This window comes from Chionomys nivalis, chromosome 22 (genome assembly GCF_950005125.1).
Source record: "Chionomys nivalis chromosome 22, mChiNiv1.1, whole genome shotgun sequence".
Taxonomy (NCBI): domain Eukaryota; kingdom Metazoa; phylum Chordata; class Mammalia; order Rodentia; family Cricetidae; genus Chionomys; species Chionomys nivalis.
Genome location: NC_080107.1, coordinates 7,780,871 through 7,800,370, shown reverse-complemented (window position 1 = coordinate 7,800,370; position 19,500 = coordinate 7,780,871). Strand labels below are relative to the sequence as shown.

The 19,500-nt window shown below is 37.9% G+C and overlaps 1 protein-coding gene across 2 annotated transcripts in view; it reads left to right on the top strand.

Moving 5' to 3' along the window:
- The window catches only part of Agps (alkylglycerone phosphate synthase), a 101,330-nt gene that overhangs the window by 39,221 nt on the left and 42,609 nt on the right, over window positions 1-19,500 (top strand). For both annotated transcript variants that reach the window (XM_057754936.1, XM_057754937.1), the window contains exons 10-12: window positions 551-659; window positions 10,356-10,483; window positions 19,097-19,148. In XM_057754936.1, coding sequence (XP_057610919.1) covers window positions 551-659; window positions 10,356-10,483; window positions 19,097-19,148 — 289 coding nt within the window. The remainder of the gene's footprint in view (window positions 1-550; window positions 660-10,355; window positions 10,484-19,096; window positions 19,149-19,500) is intronic.

Sequence of the window (19,500 nt, the reverse complement as noted above, 5' to 3'; positions counted from 1 at the left end):
GGCAAGTGCTTGATAGACCATTAAAGTCTATCAAATTTATTTAATTTACATTAAAGTGTAAATTAGTTTAATTTTTTTCCTAAAGATTTTTAAGGGGGAAAAGATTCTGCAATTAACACACTTACTACCTAAGTTGTTATATAGCATATTTTATTTTGAAATTTCTTTGTAACATATTGTATCCTTTGAAACTCATAATTTGCATTGCTTGTACGAAAACTTTAGTAAGGCCAGTATTTTAGTCTTTGTGGCTACAGTAGAACTCATTAAAAGTTTCAAAGTGTTAATAATTCTTTTTTAGACTTAAAATTACGGTAAGTCATGATACTAGTATCTTGTTTAACTGTTGGAAAAATGTTGAAAATTACTATATTTATCTTTAGTGTACAAATCACTGAAAGGTGTGAGAATTCTGAAGGGCATCACAGCTTATCACTTAGTTCACAATTTAATGTGTGTTGTTTTATTGCAAATGTAAATATATGTGTTGCAAGTACAGACACAGATTTAACAGATGCCTGGAGTTTACACTGTGTATTGTATTAAACAGGTGGTTCATATAAAAATGGTAACCCCTAGAGGTGTAATAGAGAAAAGCTCCCAAGGACCTCGTATGTCAACAGGCCCTGATATCCATCACTTCATCATGGGATCTGAAGGTTGGTGTAACTGTAAAGTTGTTAGGAAAATATGTAGGTTTATGACTTCATATTGGGAAAGTCTGTGTACTGTGATATCAGATCTTTGAAAGAAAGGTATGCTTTAGATTTTTAAAGAATAATAAAATTTTATGATTTACTGTTTTTTAATTCATATTTCATAAAACTTTTTTTGTTTGTTTTTTGTTTTTTTAAGACAGAGTTTCTCTTTGTAACCCTAGCTGTCCTGGAACTCACTCTGTAGACCAGGTTGGCCTTGAACTCAGAGAGATCACCTGCCTCTGCCCAGTACTGGGATTAAAGGCGTGTGCTCCCCTGTCCAGCTCACTCATAAAGCTTTTATAATGAGAACATTATACTAAACTTCCTCCTACACTTTACTCTTTTATAGTTCTAAACAGAGTGTGGTCTTTTTGTTCTTAGCTTTTTCAAAATTTTTAGTGAATCTTAGGAAACAGTGGTTAGGGCTTAAACATTCAGCTCTGTATATCACAGTTTAATCTTGTCCCAGTTACCAGGTGGGATGACTGATGAAACATTCTCTTTTTGTCTTGTTTTTCTTGTAATCGTGTGTTTTCTTACTCCGTGTTGGATGTTTTTTAAAAAAATGTAAGTTTAAATTCCATTTATTCATGTATCTTTTAAACTTCTGTTTGTCACTTAAGTTTTTATTTTGCAAGCAGTATCTGTTGCTTGCTTGTTTACTGTTGGATAACTTGGAATGGCATTCTTCAGATCCTTTAAAATATGTGGTTCCTTCTGGTTTGCAGGCTGTTGAGTAAACACATTGGTAAATGGTGTGCCTGAAGTAGACTTGGGCCTGTTTTTCAGATTTTGGAATGGGAAAGGGACAGCCCTTAAATTCAGAAAAATAAAATAAATTTAAACAGGAAAGTGTTTCTAAATTAGCCTAAGAGCTCATTGTTTACTTCCAAAGATAGAGTTTGGAAACATTTAACTATATTTAAGTCTGTTGTGCTCCAGGAGGAAGTAGACAACAGGATGGTTCCAGCGACTTTAATAAGTCCCCACACAGCAGAGTCACTGATGTCAGGGCTGCAGGACAAGGACTCAGAGCCTGGCTTCTCCTGGCAGCCCTAGCAGGGGCAGAAGCCAGGTTTATGAGTACAAAAGCTGAAACATTTGTTGCCATGTTACAGTTACAGTTCTCAGGAAGCAGAAGTCAAAGAGTAGGGACTTTCCCTATGTGTCTCACCATTGTCAACCAACACAGAATGCAATCTCTTTAGCCAGTCAGACTTATTTGTTCTGTCTGTTTTTAGGAACAGCCATAATATTTTAGACTAAGGGCCATAACAGATTATTTCTGTTGACTAATGAGGTTGGTCAGCTATTGGAAAGTTCTCAACTCCCCTAAAATTTGGGAACCCGAACTTTGTTCTACCCTACAGGTAAACTGGAGTCTGAAGTCAAAATGGCTGTGCTTAGGACAAGGTGCTTTTGCCTGCTTCCTTCAAAAGAACAATTATAATTAAGGTATTCAGGCACAAGTTCTGATCTTTGATAGTGGCAGCAAAGAAGGAACAAATAACTATGTTTCTTAATGACATGGTAGAGATAATATCAAGTATGATGATAGGTTGGCTATTTATGATGGTGGTGGTGTTAGCTCTTTGTGTGTGCACACGCGCATGTGTGTGTGTGATAGGTTGTAGGTAGGTGGATGTGGTACGTTTTTGTGTGTGAATACTCCCCTTGCCGTGTGTGTGTATTTTGTACATTCCCCTTGCTTTTCCAGTACCTTTCTTGTTTCTTACCAACATCTTCACTTATTTAATTATTTATTTTTGAGGCAAAGTCTTTTTATTATGTACTCTGGCTGTCCTGGAACTTGCTATGTAGACCAGTCTGGCCTCAAACTCACAGAGACCCATTTGTCTTTGTCTCCTGGTGCTGGGATTGAAGGGGTGTGTCACATGCCCGGCTTGGTTCTTAGCATTTTACAAACTTCTTTATAGCCAGGACTATAGTCCTTTATAGATAGTATTTTGGCATTATTGTTGTATGGAGGTTCTCTGGGTGTCATTTTATATGTTCTTTCTTTCTTTCTTTCTTTCTTTCTTTCTTTCTTTCTTTCTTTCTTTCTTTCTTTCTTTCTTTCTTTCTTTCTTATTGAAAAAAAAATTTTCCGCCTCCTCCCCGCCTCCCATTTCCCTCCCCATCCTCCCGCCCCTCTTCCCCTTCCCCCCACTCCTCTTCTCCCTCTCCAGTCCCAGGAGCAGTCAGGGTTCCCTGCCCTGTGGAAAGTCCAAGGTCCTCCCCCCTCCATCCAGATCTAGGAAGTTGAACATCCAAACTGTCTAAGCTCCCACAAAGCCAGAACCTGAAGTAGGATCAACACCCCGTGCCATTGTCCTTGGCCTCTTGTCAGCTCTCATTGTCCGCCATGTTCAGAGAGTCCAATTTTATCCCATGCTTTTTCAGTCACAGTCCAGCTGGCCTTGGTGAGCTCCCCATAGATCGGTCCGACTGACTCAGTGGGTGGGTGCACCCCTCGTGGTCCTGACTTCGTTGTACATGTTCTCCCTCCTTCTGCTCCTCATTAGGACCTTGCTCAGTCCGGTGCTCCAGTGTGGGTCTCTGTCTCTATCTCCATCCATCGCTAGATGAAGGTTCTATGGTGATATGTAAGATATTCATCAGTATGGCTATAGGATAGGATCATTTCAGGTTCCCTATCCTCAGGTGCCCAAGGAACTAACTGGGGACATTGCCCTGGGCATCTGGTAGCCACACCAAGTTCAAGTCTCTTGCCAACCCTTAGGTGGTTCCCTTAACTAAGATATGAGTTTCCCTGCTCTCCTATCCAACCTTCCTATATCCCCAATCATCCCATTTCCCCAAGTTCCCCTCATCCTCTCCTTCACACTTTTCTTTCTCCATCTCCCCTTACCCCCATCCCACCCTACCCCCAAGATTCCAATTTTTTGCCCGGCACTCTTGTCTACTTCCCATAGCCAGGAGGATAACTATATGTTTTTCCTTGGGTTTGCCCTCTTGTTTAGCTTCTTTAGGACCACATATTATAGACTCAGAGGCCCCCTATCCATAGGTAGAAACCAATTATGAGTGAGTACATCCCATGATCTTCTGACTGGGAGAAGATCTTCACCAACCCCGCAACAGACAAAGGTCTGATCTCCAAAATATATAAAGAACTCAAGAAACTAGACGTTAAAATGATAATTAACCCAATTAAAAAATGGGGCACTGAACTGAACAGAGAATTCTCAACAGAAGAAGTTCAAATGGCCAAAAGATACTTAAGGTCATGCTCAACCTCCTTAGCGATCAGAGAAATGCAAATTAAAACAACTTTGAGATGTATGTACTTTCTTTAGTCACTGATTGCTCTACTTTTCTCTCTTCTCCCTCTATCACCCCACTGATATTTTAAAAATCTGCTTTGGTGTTTTTTTGTCTCCCCTCCCTCCCTCCCTCCCTCCCTCCCTCCCTCCCTCCCTCCCTCCCTCCCTCCCTCCCTCCCTCCCTTCCTTCTTCCTTCTTCTTTCCTTTCATTTTATTTTGGCAAGGTCTTACTCTTTAGCTTAGGCTGCTCTGGCATTTACTATGTAGGTCTGACTGGTCTTAAATTGGTGATCCTCTTGACTCAGTTTCCCGAATGCTGGGATTAGCATTATTAGCCACTGTACCTGCTCCCCTCAGGTCTTTCTTGAGTGATAGATTGTTTAAGCAACTCTTCACTCCTTTTCACCCTCACAAACCTGTAGTGTTTGGAACTATAGGAGGTCTCAATGAATCTTTTTCTTTGCTTAGAGGTAATTTGAAGGTTGCAGTGCTTTTGGTCTTTTTTTTTTTTTTTTTTTTTTTTTTTTTTTTTGGTAGCCTTCAAATGTTGAAGTTATAGGCTCTGCCCAGGGAGAAAAGGAGAAGACAGATTCAGAATCAGGTGATTTCATAGCAGTCATGCTACCATCGACAGGTGGGCACATCTTTCCTAATAGTATGTTTGTGTAGTTCATAGGGTTCACAGCTGGATTAGACAGTGATGCCTCTTCCCCTAGCACTTAGAGAGTTCCTGCTTGCTTCCTCGGTGTCTTACAACCAAGGTGTGCAGTATCTTCAGCGTAGTCTTATCTTCTAGTTCTAGTGGGTAACCAACAGGGCTGTAAAGAACTTTATGATTTTGGAGGCTTTTGGGACCTCTGTGATCAGCTACCCGAAATAGATTATACAATTTTAATTTCTTAATGAAGTCAGCTTGGATTATGATAGTGATTGCTTTCATAGACATACTTTTCATACCTGTAATTTTTTCTTGTGATGACGTTAGACCTTAAATTACTTCATATTTAGTTTTGTTTGATGGTCTTAGAATAATGTAATAGTTACTTTTTGAGAATTCATGAAGAATTGGTGTGACTCGCTTAAGTGTTTGATAACTTGTAATGATGAAACCATCTGTCTCTTGGATTTTCTCTTCAAATCTCCATTTTCCTAAGTACCACTTTTAAAATATCAGATAAGAGAGAGTAGAGAGGGTGAGAATAATCAGTTTGCATTATATACATTTGTGAAATTGTCAAAAATAAATTTAATCAAACCAAATGTAGGAGTCATAGGATAGGAAGAAAGACTGTGAAATGCCATCTTTTAGGCATAACAGTTATTGCGGTCATGATCTCAGTAGCTCTGGACTTGTACAAGACTGGCCCTGTCGTCAATCAAGTCATCATTGACAAGGGTAGGAGGACTCATGGGGCTCTGTCCTTGCTTCTGAACTAATGGATATTGATAGATTCTGGCAGAGAGGGAATCATTATCTTTAGTTGTATACCCCACATATTTATATATATTTTTAATTAAAAAGTATATATTAAAGCTAATATGTGAGTTCTCCTTTTAAAAAAATTCTTGGTTCCTTGCAATTCTATATAAAAGAATAAAGTTAGATTTAACCTTACATCATATTTGTTTTGCTTAACTTGGAGTCTCTGAAAGCCAGAATCTAGGAAGGAGATATTGATGAGGAGTATATCTTAAGGGAGAGGCTAGTAGAACAGTTCCTTCTTTTTGAAATCTCATGAGCCCAGCCCTTACTGTCCACATTTTTACCAGCAGTATGGTCTTCCAAACACCTACCAGAATCTCCCATTCATTTTTGTTTATGGCATTCTAGGATTCCTATCAGCTACCACTTCAGACTCTTCCATATTCTTCTCACAAACTACGTCCAAAAGCCCAAGAACTTCGTGGTCAAGTATATTATAACAAGGACCCCGTTCCTGATGCCAGTTTGCTGTCTTAGATTCTTTTCTAGCTATTTGACTAAATACTAAACACAAAGCCACTTGACAGAGGAATGATTTGTATTGGTCACAGCGGGGAAGGCAGTGATGGGAATGGCTGGCAGTCCTGGTATCAGGACATGAGGCTTCTTGGTGGTTTCTCCACAGATCGAGAAGTAGAAGGCTTGAGCAGAAATGGAATCATTTTATAACTCCACTGCCAGTCCCCCATGACATATGTCTTCCAGTGAGGACCTCCTCCTAAAGGTTCCTCCTAAAACAGCACCTCCACAAGTAGAGACTGGGTGTTCAAATACATGCGCCATGGGGCATAGTTTATAGTCACCATAATGGGAATATAGTTTATATTATTTCAGTCTTTGGAAATCTGTTCAAGTTTGTTTATAGTCTAGTTTGTGATCTGTCCTGGAGAATGTTCTGTGTGTACCTGAAATGAATTTACATTCTACTATTTTCTACTGTTGTTGAATTGTATGTTCTAGTCTGTTAGGTCAAATTCACTTATAGTGTTGGTCAGTCTTCTCTTTGCTCAGTTCTTAAGTCATATTGAAAGAGGGGGTATTGAGATCTCCAATAACTCATTATCCATTTCATTTGTGTCAGTTTTCCTTCATATATCTTCATGTTCTTAGTGCTGTCTTTTTATAATTGTGTGTCTTTCCAATGATTTATCATTACAAAATGTTCTCTGTGTAGTAACATTCTGTTTAAAGTCTGTTCTGTCTGGCATTAGTACCATGTTTGCATGGTATACCTTTGCCATTCTTGAGCCTAGGTGTATTACTGAATCTAAAATGTGTCTCTGGCAGTGACAGTATGTTCCAGTCACTTTGAAAGTCTTGTTGGCTGGTTGCTTAGTCCATTATGTCATTGCCACAGGTAGATACGCAGTCCACTCCCCCCTTCTTTTGCTTTCCTTTACATTTAGCAAGTGCTTTTCCTCTGATTTTAATTCCCTTTTCCCTTTTGTTTCTTCTTTTCCATACATATTTTAGTTGTTTCTTAGTGGTTGCTCTTTGACTTAAAGTCTACGGCTTACTTAAGCAGAATCAACTTGATACTAATATGTTATAACACAGAGATTTAGCATTCCTACATAACTCTGTCCTTTTAAACTTTCTTTTATGGTATTTTTGTTATACTATAGCTCTTATAAGTCCAACAGTATAGGTATACTGAAGCTGCTAGAAGAAAGGAGAGCAAGTATAACCTAGAGCTTTTGTTACTTAGCATGTCTGGTTCTCCTGTGAGTGTTCCTATGACTACATGTGGTCACCTGCCCCTTCACAGACCATTGTTTCCACTCAGCTTTGTGCTGCTGTAGGTTCAAGCACAGTGTATGTTATAATGGTATTGTTTTATAGCATTGATTTTTCAGCGGTGTATAAGAAGTAAGCATCTACATTGTCTTTTGTAATTGTGTAGGCCTTTATGATCATAACCACACTCTACCCAAGTATTAATCTATATTTTCTGCCTATATTGGTTTGTATATTCTGGGCATTTAATATAAAAGGACTCTCAATAGTATGTTGCCTTAAGGATTTTTTTTTTTTCTTTTTTCCCCTTATATTTTGTAACTTCTTTAACTGGTGTGCTCTGTTGTGATTTCTGTTTGTTTTGTTTACTGGTATTAACTTGAATTTCTGGTGTTTGAGGTCATCATCTTTCAACTTGAAAAACTTTTAGAATTTATTCCTAGCCTGGTCTTTAGCAACAAAGTGCCAGATTTTGTTTATCTGAGAATGTGTTTGTCTTCATATTTTGAATGTGATACATGACTTGTAGTTGACAGACTTTTTTCCTTGTGCTTTTTGGATCTGTTACTTCACTGTTTTCTAGCTTCTATCATTTCTGCTGATGAGTCAGTTGTACATTTTATAAGATTTACCTTGTTTATTTTTTTCATGTTGTTTTCAAGATTTTTTACTTGTCTTTGACTTTGAATCTTTTTTCATCATCTGTTTACCGATATTTTTGTGTTGATCCTACTTGTAATTTATTGAACTCATTTGATGTATAAGATACTGTTAGGAAATTTTCAGCTATTTTTTATATATTTTTTCTGTCCTATGCTGTGTCCCCTGCTCTTATAGTACTTTCATTATTTATCTAGTAATGCAATTAATGGTTTTTCATGTCTCTCTGAGGCTTAGTTATTTCTTTGTTTTTTCTATTCTTTCTATAGCACAGCATGTCACAATGACTGTCTTCAAGTTTGTTATTCTTGTTTTTGCCAGATCACATGTTATGGGCAGCTTCTTTAAGTGAATTTTTCATTGCAGTTTTTACATATCTCATCTCTCAGAGTTTTTAGTAGTTCATTGATTATAATGGTAACCAATGTAAAATGTGAACCTTGAAACCATAGCAAATAAAAAAAAATCCACAAAGCCACATACTATGAAATTCCTTTTATATAAAGTATCTGGAATATGCATATGAATAAAGGCAGAATATATTTATGAATAGTTGGCTAGGGTGTGGGTATAGAAATGGATCATGGCTGTTTAATTGGTACAGTTTGGGGGCATTAAAATGGTTTAAATTTAGTTTATAGTAATGATTGTGCATACATGTGAGTATACTGAGGACACCTATCAGTGGCCACATCTCCTCTCCTGTAGCATCATCGGCTAGTGTAGATCCTTATGAGCACCTGTCCCTCTATGCTGGAATTATTGACTGGCTTGACTTTGTGCAGGTAAGCATAGCTGCTCTGAGTTGATGAGCACAGCAACCACACCATGTCCAGATAACAGCATTTGACAGCACTCCACTCCATCCTCTGGCTTTTCCACAGTGTTCCCTGAGTACTCCACAGTCTCTTACTCTCAGCATGTTAGCCGTGTTGCACAGACTGAAGTTCACTGCAAAAAGAGGCCTCTCTGATCTTGAGAGCTGCACTAATCTATAGGTATAAACATAACTATTTAGAAGGTAGTTTACTGTTGTCACTGTTGTAGGAAAACAACAGGAATACCCCCGCCAGCCCCTCTGCACACATACAGGGTCTATGCCCTCCCCAGCCATAGACTTTGACCCAGTGTTACAGTACTAGGATAATCATACTCCTGTGGATCAGGCTTCAGATGCAATCAGAAAACAGTTCTTTGTCTCCCTAATGGCGATGCCACAATTACACCCTGGATCCTCCTTGCCTGGCAGGTTGGTACTGTAGCACGCAGGGTCCAGTACTACAGAAGGTAGTGGGTAGGGAGGAAGCTTCCAGGACAGTTCCAGTATAACTTCTGTGTTTGCCCGATGGAACCAGGGTATTGTGTCTTCAGCAGTAGGGTCTTACCATGTATTTATGGTAGGGTAGCCAAGAGGATGACAATAGCCATCATGTTGTTTTGAGGGCTTCTAGGGTTTTAAATGGGTGAATTTTATTGTTGAAATTATTACTTATATTTTAAATTTTATATTTGTTTTATATTAAAATGTTAATTGGGCAAACTTACAGAGATTTTTATGATCATATAAGTTATAAGAGACTCATTTTAAAATAAAACAGAAGTAACATATATAAAATGAATATATAATAATCTACTTAATATGATTTATACTGTATGGACTCAGATGTGTCTTTAACCCTGTGTTACATCTTGGCCATTCTAGGGATGCCAAACATTTCTTGAACTTTTATTTCCAGTGTTATAACCGAGTTATTCAGTTTCATTCACATCCCTCTTTATACTTTCTAAAGTAATCATTAAAAAATTTGCTAATGCTGTTATTAATTTCACTATTTGTACATATGAAACCACAGGCTTGAAAACATTGGTTGTGAACATTATTTTTTAGTAATTTCTTTAAATATTTTGATATAAATGCTTATATTTAGTTTATTATTTTTCTTTAAGTTTAATCCCTCCCTGTTCCAAGCAGTAAAGACTGTCTTACTGGTGGTTTTCTCATGTGTCATACTTTCTGTTTCTCTCTTACAAGAGCTTCTCAGGAATGCCTTTGTTTTTCTATGTATTAAATCTGAGGAGACAAGGCAATCCTTCACTCATCTTAAAGTTTTAAGAAAGTTAATTTCTTTATGCTCCAGGAATTTTTTAAAAGTAAACATAGACGCATCAGAGTACACCTTTGTCAGTGTGTATGAGATGTAATATTACTCTATTCTTTTTTAAAAAAAATTTAAAACTAATTTTCTTAGAGAAATCTTGAAATGTTTTAAAATACTTGTACATTAAAAAAGAAGTCTAAAATCATTTTTGAAATTATAAAGTTTGCTTAATTAAATACCTGATTAGCTATTATTCCCCGAGTCAAAGAATTAAATAGTTTTAACACGGGTAATAGAATGAAACAACAGAATCAGTTGATTAAATAGATTTAAATATGGCTTTAGAAAATTGTCATGTGATATTGGATTGTTCCCCTTCTTTTTCAGGAACTCTTGGTGTAATAACAGAAGCTACAATAAAAATCAGACCAATCCCTGAATACCAAAAGTATGGCTCGGTAGCTTTCCCTAATTTTGAACAAGGAGTAGCCTGTTTAAGAGAAATTGCAAAGCAGGTAATAAAAAAAAGTACACGATATTTGCAGTTATACTTTTAAAATTCTGCATAATTGTGATGTTTTAAGTACTCTTTATATTTAGTTGTGTTATGTTTGTAATTTTTTCCGAGTTTTACATGGGAAATTACCCCTTTAAGTGTGCTTACTTCGTTCAGTAGTTACATTGCTCTCACACCTATCTTTTGTTCAAAGATGCCTGTTGATTTGGGGCCAATGTAAGATAGGTGCTTAGATTCATGGCTTTGATTGTTTCTGCTTTGGGTTGAATGTTGTATTTTGTAAGTTATTTTGGAATAATGTATTTTGTGATAAATTGAAATGATATTTAACTTAAATAAGACATTTTGTTGAAGTTAGAAGTAGTCAGATTTTGGTGGTGCACACCTTTGATGTGAGCATTCAGGAGGCAGAGACAGGCAGATGTCTGTGAGCTCATGACCTGTTCTATGTAGTGAGTTCCAGGACAGCCACGGCTATGGAGATAGAGCCTGTCTTAACCCTGCTCCCCAAAAGAAAGATAAAGAAGAAATTAGAGGTAATGACTGAATATCAGTAACTCCCAAACTTAGAAGTTTCAAATGTAAACAAATGTTTTTAATACATAGGATGTGCTGGAGGTGCTACTTGGCTTCATAATATTTTAGCCAGTGTTTGAGTAATATAGTTAATGTATACTTCTTTGTAATCTTAAAAAAAAAAACACTCCACAATTCCTGCCTTCCTAAAAAGAGAGACATTATCATTTTTCCTTTTTTTAAAAAAAGACTAGCTCATGCCAAATAATTTTTTTATTTCATTCTATGTTTTTGTGTGGGAATATCTAATTTTATTCATCGTTTGGACGGCAGTAGTTTATGTGTCATTCCTTGTTTCAACCTTTTTCAGCAGTAAGGAGAGTCAGGCAGTATATTCCCCCCCTTCTTGCTTTTTCTAGACACATTGAGCTCTGTAATAGTCCCCATTATGTATATGCAAGCAGAATTGTTTTTGTTTTGTTTTGCTGCAGAGTCTCACTGTGTCTCTTCGGCAAGCCTGGAACTTGCTATGTAGATCAGACTGGCCTCAAACTCCAGAGAAATCCACTTGCCTTGACCTCCTAAATGCTGGCATTAAAAACTGGGATACCACACCTGGTCCTGGAAGGGGACTTTTGGATATGACCTGTATAGATCCACTTCTTAGTATTCAAAGAAAACTGGAGGGAGACTCTGATAAAGGCAAGGAAATACCTAGCCAATTATTCATATTCCTGTTTGTTGTCTGAGTTTTCTGTCCTGCCTGAATCCTGCAGTCATTAAGTGCCAAAGAAATCACACAGAGGTCTACATTAGTTATAAACTGATTGGCCCATCAGCTCAGGCTTATTAACTCTTATAACTTATATAGCCCAGTATTCTTATCTGTGTTAGCCATGTGGCTCAGTACCTTATTCAGCAGGGCAGTCGCATCTTGCTTCTTCTGTGGTTGGGTCAGGACTGCAGAGGGAACTTCCTTCTTCCCAGAATTCTCCTGTTCTCCTTGACCTGCCTCTACTTCCTGTCTGGTGTCCCGCCTATACTTCTTGCCTGGCTATTGGCCAATCAGCGTTTATTTAAAACATAATTGACAGAATACAGACAATTCTTCCACACCACCTGTTGGACTATAAGATAGTGAAAGGCAAAGAGGCCAACTGTCTCACCTTCCCACAATCCAAGACAACCACTGGAGTGTCTGTTCTGTTTTGTTGTGCTGGGGGCTGTTCATACCCAGGGTCTTGTGAATGTAGGCAAGTGCTCTCTACCATTGAACTGTATTCCTTGCCCTTTAAAAACCTATTTATTTTAAGTGGGCTACCACTAAGCTGCTGAGGAAGACTAGTGCTCACTGTAGCCCAGGCAGGCCGTGAGCTCTTGATCCTCGTGCTTACCTCTCAGGCCTGGCCTCTTTTTTTTGAAGTGTGTGGTACTGGGAATTCAAGTCTTGCTTTGAGCATGCTGGCAAACAGTCTATCACCAGTCTGTATTCCCAGCAAATGCTAATGTTTTAAAGAACTTAAAATAAGGAAAATATTAGACACATATACACACACAGAGCATTTCTTGTGCTCTTTATTTTATTTAATTTTACATTCTGAGCTACTCATTCTATGTGGTGTTTTCCATTTTCAAGAGGTACGATCACCCAATTTAGCAATAGATAAGGATAACTTTTATAATTGTTAACAATTGTTAGAGGCTTTTTTGTGGTGGTTGACATGGTCCTGGCATGAACATGTTTGGACGTGTGGCAGGTCACTTGGGTGCCACAACAATGTCAGTGTTAACAGCTGACATTTTTATACAGGAGTTCAAAACTCACCTAGACTCTGCTTCATGCCACGCGTAGCCAGCTAGAGTACAGAGTATTATGTCATACTTCCTAGTGCTATGACATGGCGGGTGATGTTTAAGAAGCATTACCATGGAACTTTTTTAGAGTAAATATGTGTTCTACTAAAATGATAACTAAGAATGAGGAAGTGAAGTTCAAGTGTGTTCTGAGGGTGTTGCTAAGTCTTCTGCCACTTAAAGATCGAGGATGCACAGTCATAAAGGAAATGTACTTAGTAAGAAGGCTTTTACAGAGCCGTGTGCCTTTGCTTTTGAGTTAGTAACTAGAAGAATGGGGAGAGCTAGCTTTTTATTTTTTTTTAGTTTAAAGAAAGTAGTTGGAAGTTGACTAATTAAAAAATAAAGCAATAATTTCAAAATATATATCAATTTGATTTAAAACAAAAAACAAAACAAGCTCCCAGAATGTAGCTCGTGCTTTATTCAAAATTTAGTCCCTATCTTCTCTAGGTCATGTTTGGAACATTGTATTTGGCGTTAATCAGTATTGCCTGTGTTTTTCATAACAAGAGAAACATGAATGCCAAACTAATTTTTCTTTGTTTAAATGAGTGGAGAGTGTTGTATTAGCCTCAACAGGAAGAGAGAACAGAGAGGTTCTTCCCAAAGTGATGGCTTCTCCAGCAAAGGAAACATGCAGATCTTATGTAAGAGACCCATGTATTACATAGGGGAATGCACGTCAGAGGCGTGCACATTTTGAGCATGGGTAGTTGAAAGTTGTTTAGGCGGGAAGATGGGTAGGTGTAGGACATGCTCAGCTTAGTGACAAGGCACTTGGTGCGAAGGGTAAAGTAGTGGATGGAAACACTTGGGCATGTTCAGCTGTGCCATAAAGACGGCAGGCAAGAGTGTTTCTGGTCATGCTTGCTTTCCTCTCGAAAGATTGAGCAGCTCAGGATTGGCTGTGCTTTTTTATTGCATCTTCTGTCAGCTCAAATCAGATTAAAAAAAATAATTATTAAAGTTGAAAAAGGATTTTGGGTTTGTATATTTCCTTGACATAAGCTCTCAGAAGGGTCATGTTCCCCTGTGCTGGCTAATGCCACACTTCCTAGACTCCAGGGCAGTGGACTCATCAGCAAGTGTTATAATATAACTCAGGTCTTTTATGCTTTCCATTTTCCCACACTGCATACTCAACTGACAGTGCCTTTGGTGTCATCATTGAGAACTGATGTGTAAATCTACAAAAATCCTGTTCATAGTGCTATCATAGTGGAGCCATTCAGTTTGAATATGAGTAACTGATGCAGTCTGGTGCAGTTTTTTATAGTTGGATGTACTCCTTTTGGAAAATGAAACAGAAGATCTACTTGTGCTTTTGGAAAGCAGGGTAAACTCCTTTCCTTCCTTGCATAAAGCAGCAAAACTTGCCCCTGAGTAAACAGTTTTAAGAATCTTAGATACCCAGCTGATGACTAGTGCAATTCACTGTACTGAGTATACATTTGGAATAGAGATACGAATGACAGGTAGTGCCACCGTGTGGCTATAGAGCAGATCAGTGAGAAAGTGCCTTTTTAGACTGGAGTTCTGCATACTTAGTAATGATCAGCTCTACAGACAAATCCTTAGACTAGAATAGAAAACTTGCCTACTTTGATTTAAAAATCTAGCATTGCTCCTCAGTGTGAAGCACGGCTCAGAATGCAGTTTGTAGTATTACATTATTTGGAGACCCACGTATTTCATGCCTTACAATGCACATGTACAGGCTAATAGTTTTTTAATGCTAAGAATCATTGACCTTATCAGTTTACTGAGTAGGAACCGCATGCCAACAGTAGGTACTGTATCTTGTTCTCCTTTTGTAATAGTGTTTGCAGACAGAAAAAAGCTCAGAAAATCATGTTTGCTCAGTTTGTGATTCTGAATTTCAGTTGCTAGCAGGGGATAGTAGACTAAAACAGTGCATGCGTTATGATTGGTCAGGTTCTAGATGCTCATTTCACACTTGCAGTTCTTCAGTGTTTTTACTCAAGTCGTTTTCAAAATTGCAGGCTGTAAGGTGGGTGAGCGTCTTTGGGAAAGGAAGGTGTGGTGTTCACAGTAGCAAAGCTGGCGCTACATGTAGGCTTTTCTTAGTGCTCGGAGGGGGAGAACTAGGCAACCTCAGCTGGCAGTGGGATGCTTCCCTCAGCTTTCATGGGATCTTTTCTAGGTGAGAAATTGTCCTCTTTGCCTGCCCTCTGAGGGGCTAGGAAGGAAGGGTTTGTGGGTGATCCCTAAGTGTTGTGTCAATGCAGTCTCCACATTTGCTCAGTAGATCTAGGGTGATTCCTTAAGACTTTCCTAGAAAATAAGTTCCCACAAGAGTTAAAGTTGAGGATGTACTACATGTCAGATACAGCATCTTAACTATTCTTGTTAGTCCAGAAACAACTCTGATAGCTTACCGGAACAAGCTTAATAGCGCAGACTCTGCTTGTCTTTGGTTGTTTTCAATAAGAATTTAAGATTCTGTCCTTTATGTTGAAAGAGGGGCATTTATTTCCATTAGAGAAAAACTGACTAGAATAAAGTAGTAGTATTCTCTGTGCTAACTTAAAAAGTAACAGATATCTCAATCCAACTTTTTAATAAATTAAAAAAAAAAGGCAGTCTCTGTAAGGAACACCTTAAAAATATTTCTGAAACATGTTTTTCTTAAACTAAACCAGGGCTATTGCCAGAGAGAAAACCATAACATGCAATTTTATTTTTTTATTTTGTTTTTGTTTTTTGAGACAGTTTCTCTGTGTGCCTGTCCTGGAACTAGCTCTGGCCTCGAACTCAGAGAGATCTGTCTGTTTCTGCCTCCCTAGTACTGGGATTAAAGGTGTGGGCCATCACTACATGACAACATACAATTTTTATTAGGAATAAAATACCTTAGATTTCTCAGTAAACCCACTATAACTTTGTTGAAATACCCCTCCTAGGTTATTTCTGACAACTACCAGCAGGGGTCACTATAGCTAGGGGTCCTCACCTCCTTATCCACTATAGTGGGCTCAGTGTTGCTTACTAAGATAGTATGGTGTGAATTTGAACTCCAGTTCTTAGAGTTTATACTCTCTATGCTTGAAAGAGGATTGATATTTTTTAGCTTGACCTCCCCATTTAGTTTTGAAAGCAATGGAGACAACCTGATCTGAGCTATACACACCATAAGACCAGGGACATGATTTTGATGTTTTGATTATATGACCTTCTCTCTGGTCAGTTGCTATGCTAACTTTTAATTTTTTCATATTTTAAGTATTTTTTTATATATTTAGGATTATCTGTAATACTTTTCAAATTATTGGTTGCTAAGGGCCAACATACTAACCTAGATACTATTTTTATTTGAATTCTTAGCTTCTGTGAATTTACTTAAGACAACAACTGAAGAACTATTTACTAACTTTGAAAAAAATATGAAACTTTAAATCTGTTGACTTGAATTTGATAATTTCTTTGTAAAATTCAGTGTTTAAAAACTGCGTGTTTTCAGGTAGTATTTATTCATTTAACTCAGCACCAAGTTAAAATCACGTTCAGTTGAGGTGAATATTGGGAGCTGCATGATTTAGCAAATACTCTAAAACTTTCTTGCCAAAATTGATCTGCAGTTGCTGTACCGCTTACATCCCAGAAGATACCTGGTAGGCCAGGTTCCCCCCAACAGTAAGTCTTCACTGAGAGTGGGGCCTTCTCCTCCCTTTTCCTCAGCACACGCACTGGTTATTTTATTAATAGCACCTGCTCTTGAAGCAGGGGAAGTGGGATCTGGAATTTAACACCCCACTGAAAAAGAGCTCTGAATTCTTTAATACTTTATGATGTGCTTATGCCAGCACATGCAAACATGTATGCTATAGATGTTACCTAGTGTATGCCTATAGATATTCTACTTTCTTTATGAAGAAAGGAAATTTGGCCTAAATAAGTTTCATATGTTATTAGAAGTCACCACACTCATTTTATTAAAGGCATCTGGATTTATAAATGTGAAGAAAATTGATCTTTCTTTAATATATGGGAAACTGGCGGTGCTTTTAGGATTTCCTGACCAAACTCTAAAACCTTTATATCAATTTGAAATTATTCTTTTGTAATTTTTTGGACTGTCACACTTTTAGTAGGAGTACAAAATGACAGACATGGTAGTTTTGATGTAATCTTTGACTTGAATATGAAGCTAAGCACTAAGTGAGTGTGTGTGTGTTTGTTGATTTTGTGTGTGTGTGTGTGTGTGTGCATGAGCAAGGCTAGATGATAAACTTGAAACTGCTCATCAGTAGTCAGGACATCTTGATCTCTTCTTTGCTATTTCATAGCCATCTGACCTTGGACAAATATTTTAACCTTATTCATTCTGTGTCTGTCTGAAAGGCAGTTAGTTCTCCTTCCGTGACAGTTCTGTTGATTGTGTGGAATAAACCAGGGTGCAGTTGGAAACCACGGTGTCCTGTACCGTGTGAGTGATGGGCTCTTGTCACCATGTGTATACGATTACCTGCCACTGTCTCTTCAGACCTGCTAGTGACTCTGAAAAATCAATTGAATTATCTCATTGTTAGTATTTAGATGAATAAATAAATTGCTTAGGCTTTAAAATAAGAATCTTGTCTATCCTTATATTGGATAGAATTCTGTTTTATGCTTTTATAAGAATTAAATACTTGTTTAACTAAAAGCAACTAATAGCAAAAATGTCTTAATGCATATTTTAAGTTTTTAAGGAGTTTTGGAACTTTATTTATTGATAAACGATACTATGAAGACATATTTTAAAAGTTGATGACTTTTGTAGGCTGAGACAGTAGGGAGTGCTGTGAGTTTGTATGCAGTCTGGGCTGCAGAGCAATATTCTGCTCAAAAAAAATGTTTACAGCATTTTTAAAATATCTGCTCCAAAAACAGCCCTTGGTAGAGCTTCAGCTGCCCTGCTTGGGTTTCAGACCCTTTTACAGTTTTTATCATCATGAAGTTAATACAAGGGCAGGCTGAATGTCTTGTCCACAGTCTTGGGATTGGTGTGGCTACTCAGCTCTTGCATGTTTCATATGCTTTCTCAGTTGGACATCTACAGTCTGAAATCAAATGCTCCTAGATCTCAAATTTGGTGTTGGTAAGTTGTTGCTCAAAAAAATTGAATTCCAGAGCATTTCAGGTTTCGGATTTACAGGTGAAGGTTGCTCAACCAGTAACTGCTATCTAAACTTTGTTTTGTCTTGTTTTCCCCTTCTTCCTTGCAACTCTTAGTTTGTAAACATGGACGTACACACACATGCACACACACACAAACACACACACACACTCCGCTGGGGCAGACTTATTCTTTACATAAATATTTTTAACACCCTCTTTTTTATTATTTATTTTTATTTTTATGTGCTTCAGGGTTTTGCCTGTATGTCTGTGTGAAGGTGTCAGATCCCCTAGAACTGGAATTACAGACAGTTGTGAGTGGCCATGTAGGTGCTGGGAGTTGAACCTGGGTCCTCAGGAAGAGTAATCAGTGCTCTTAACCTCTGAGCCACCTTTCCAGCCCCTAGATATACATTCTTAACATCAAAGTTTCATTGCTGTTTGCATTATATGTAACCCAAAAAGAACTAAAATTGTGACTGTGTCACATGTGTTCTTCTGTGTAAAATAATTCTGAGGAAGGATTCAAAAGAAGGAATGGTTCCTAAGATTGTCTTTGAAGATATTGCAGATGATTTAGAAGTTTTTTTGGCATATAAAAATTTCCACCAGTGCTTCCTGGTTTCTAAAAGTATGAAAGAAGCTAGTGATGGTCTGAGTGGTAGAGCATTTGCTAGCAGGTGCATGGCCACAGCCTTGATTCTCAACACTGTGAAAGGGAGAGGGTGTTGGGTGGGGAGAGGGAGAAAAATACTGTGCAAAAACCTAGTAAAATATTACAAAATATGCAATTCTTAAACACATATTTAGTCTTAAAAAGTTCTACTTTGTTGTAAAATAGTCAATTTTGAGGAGTGGAATTTCTTTTAAGTTATTCTTCCAGGTTACTGCCAGGCAGCAAGTATATTTTATTGCTAAGTTTAAAGGTTTGAGTATCTATGAATTGCTTTTACATATAGATTTCTCCAAATATTTTTATAAACCACTGATGTTTTGTCTTCATGAAGTTTTTCCATATATCTTTAGGCACTAAGTCGTTGAAGCCTTATAAAGTAACAGTCAGGTCCTGCTGTGTGACTCTTGTCTGTTAAACTGATTCCCACTTCTTTTAAAACAGAGGTGTGCTCCTGCATCGATCCGCCTCATGGACAACCAGCAGTTTCAGTTTGGTGAGTAACTGTGCTCAGTTAGCCTCCAGAACTTTCAGAGAATGATGATTGTCACCGTGCTGTCCCTCGGGGGAGCTCTGATGAGTACTCAGTCTTATGAGAGAGTGCCGTGGTGGGAAGGCTGTGGGGAGCACAGGTGCCTGGGTTGCTGCGGAAGCTGCACCTCATTCATGAAGGAAAGCTTAGAAAGGCTTCTGTTGGAGGTGGCACTTGCTCTGAATCTTCAAGGGGAAACAGAGGTTTGCTTGAGTCTTCTACCTGACCAAATTTGTTCCCTTATGGGCAAAGCTGAACTTGTGAAAGCACAATAGCATGTTTTAGAGTCTCCAAATATTTTAGTGACTTTTATCCT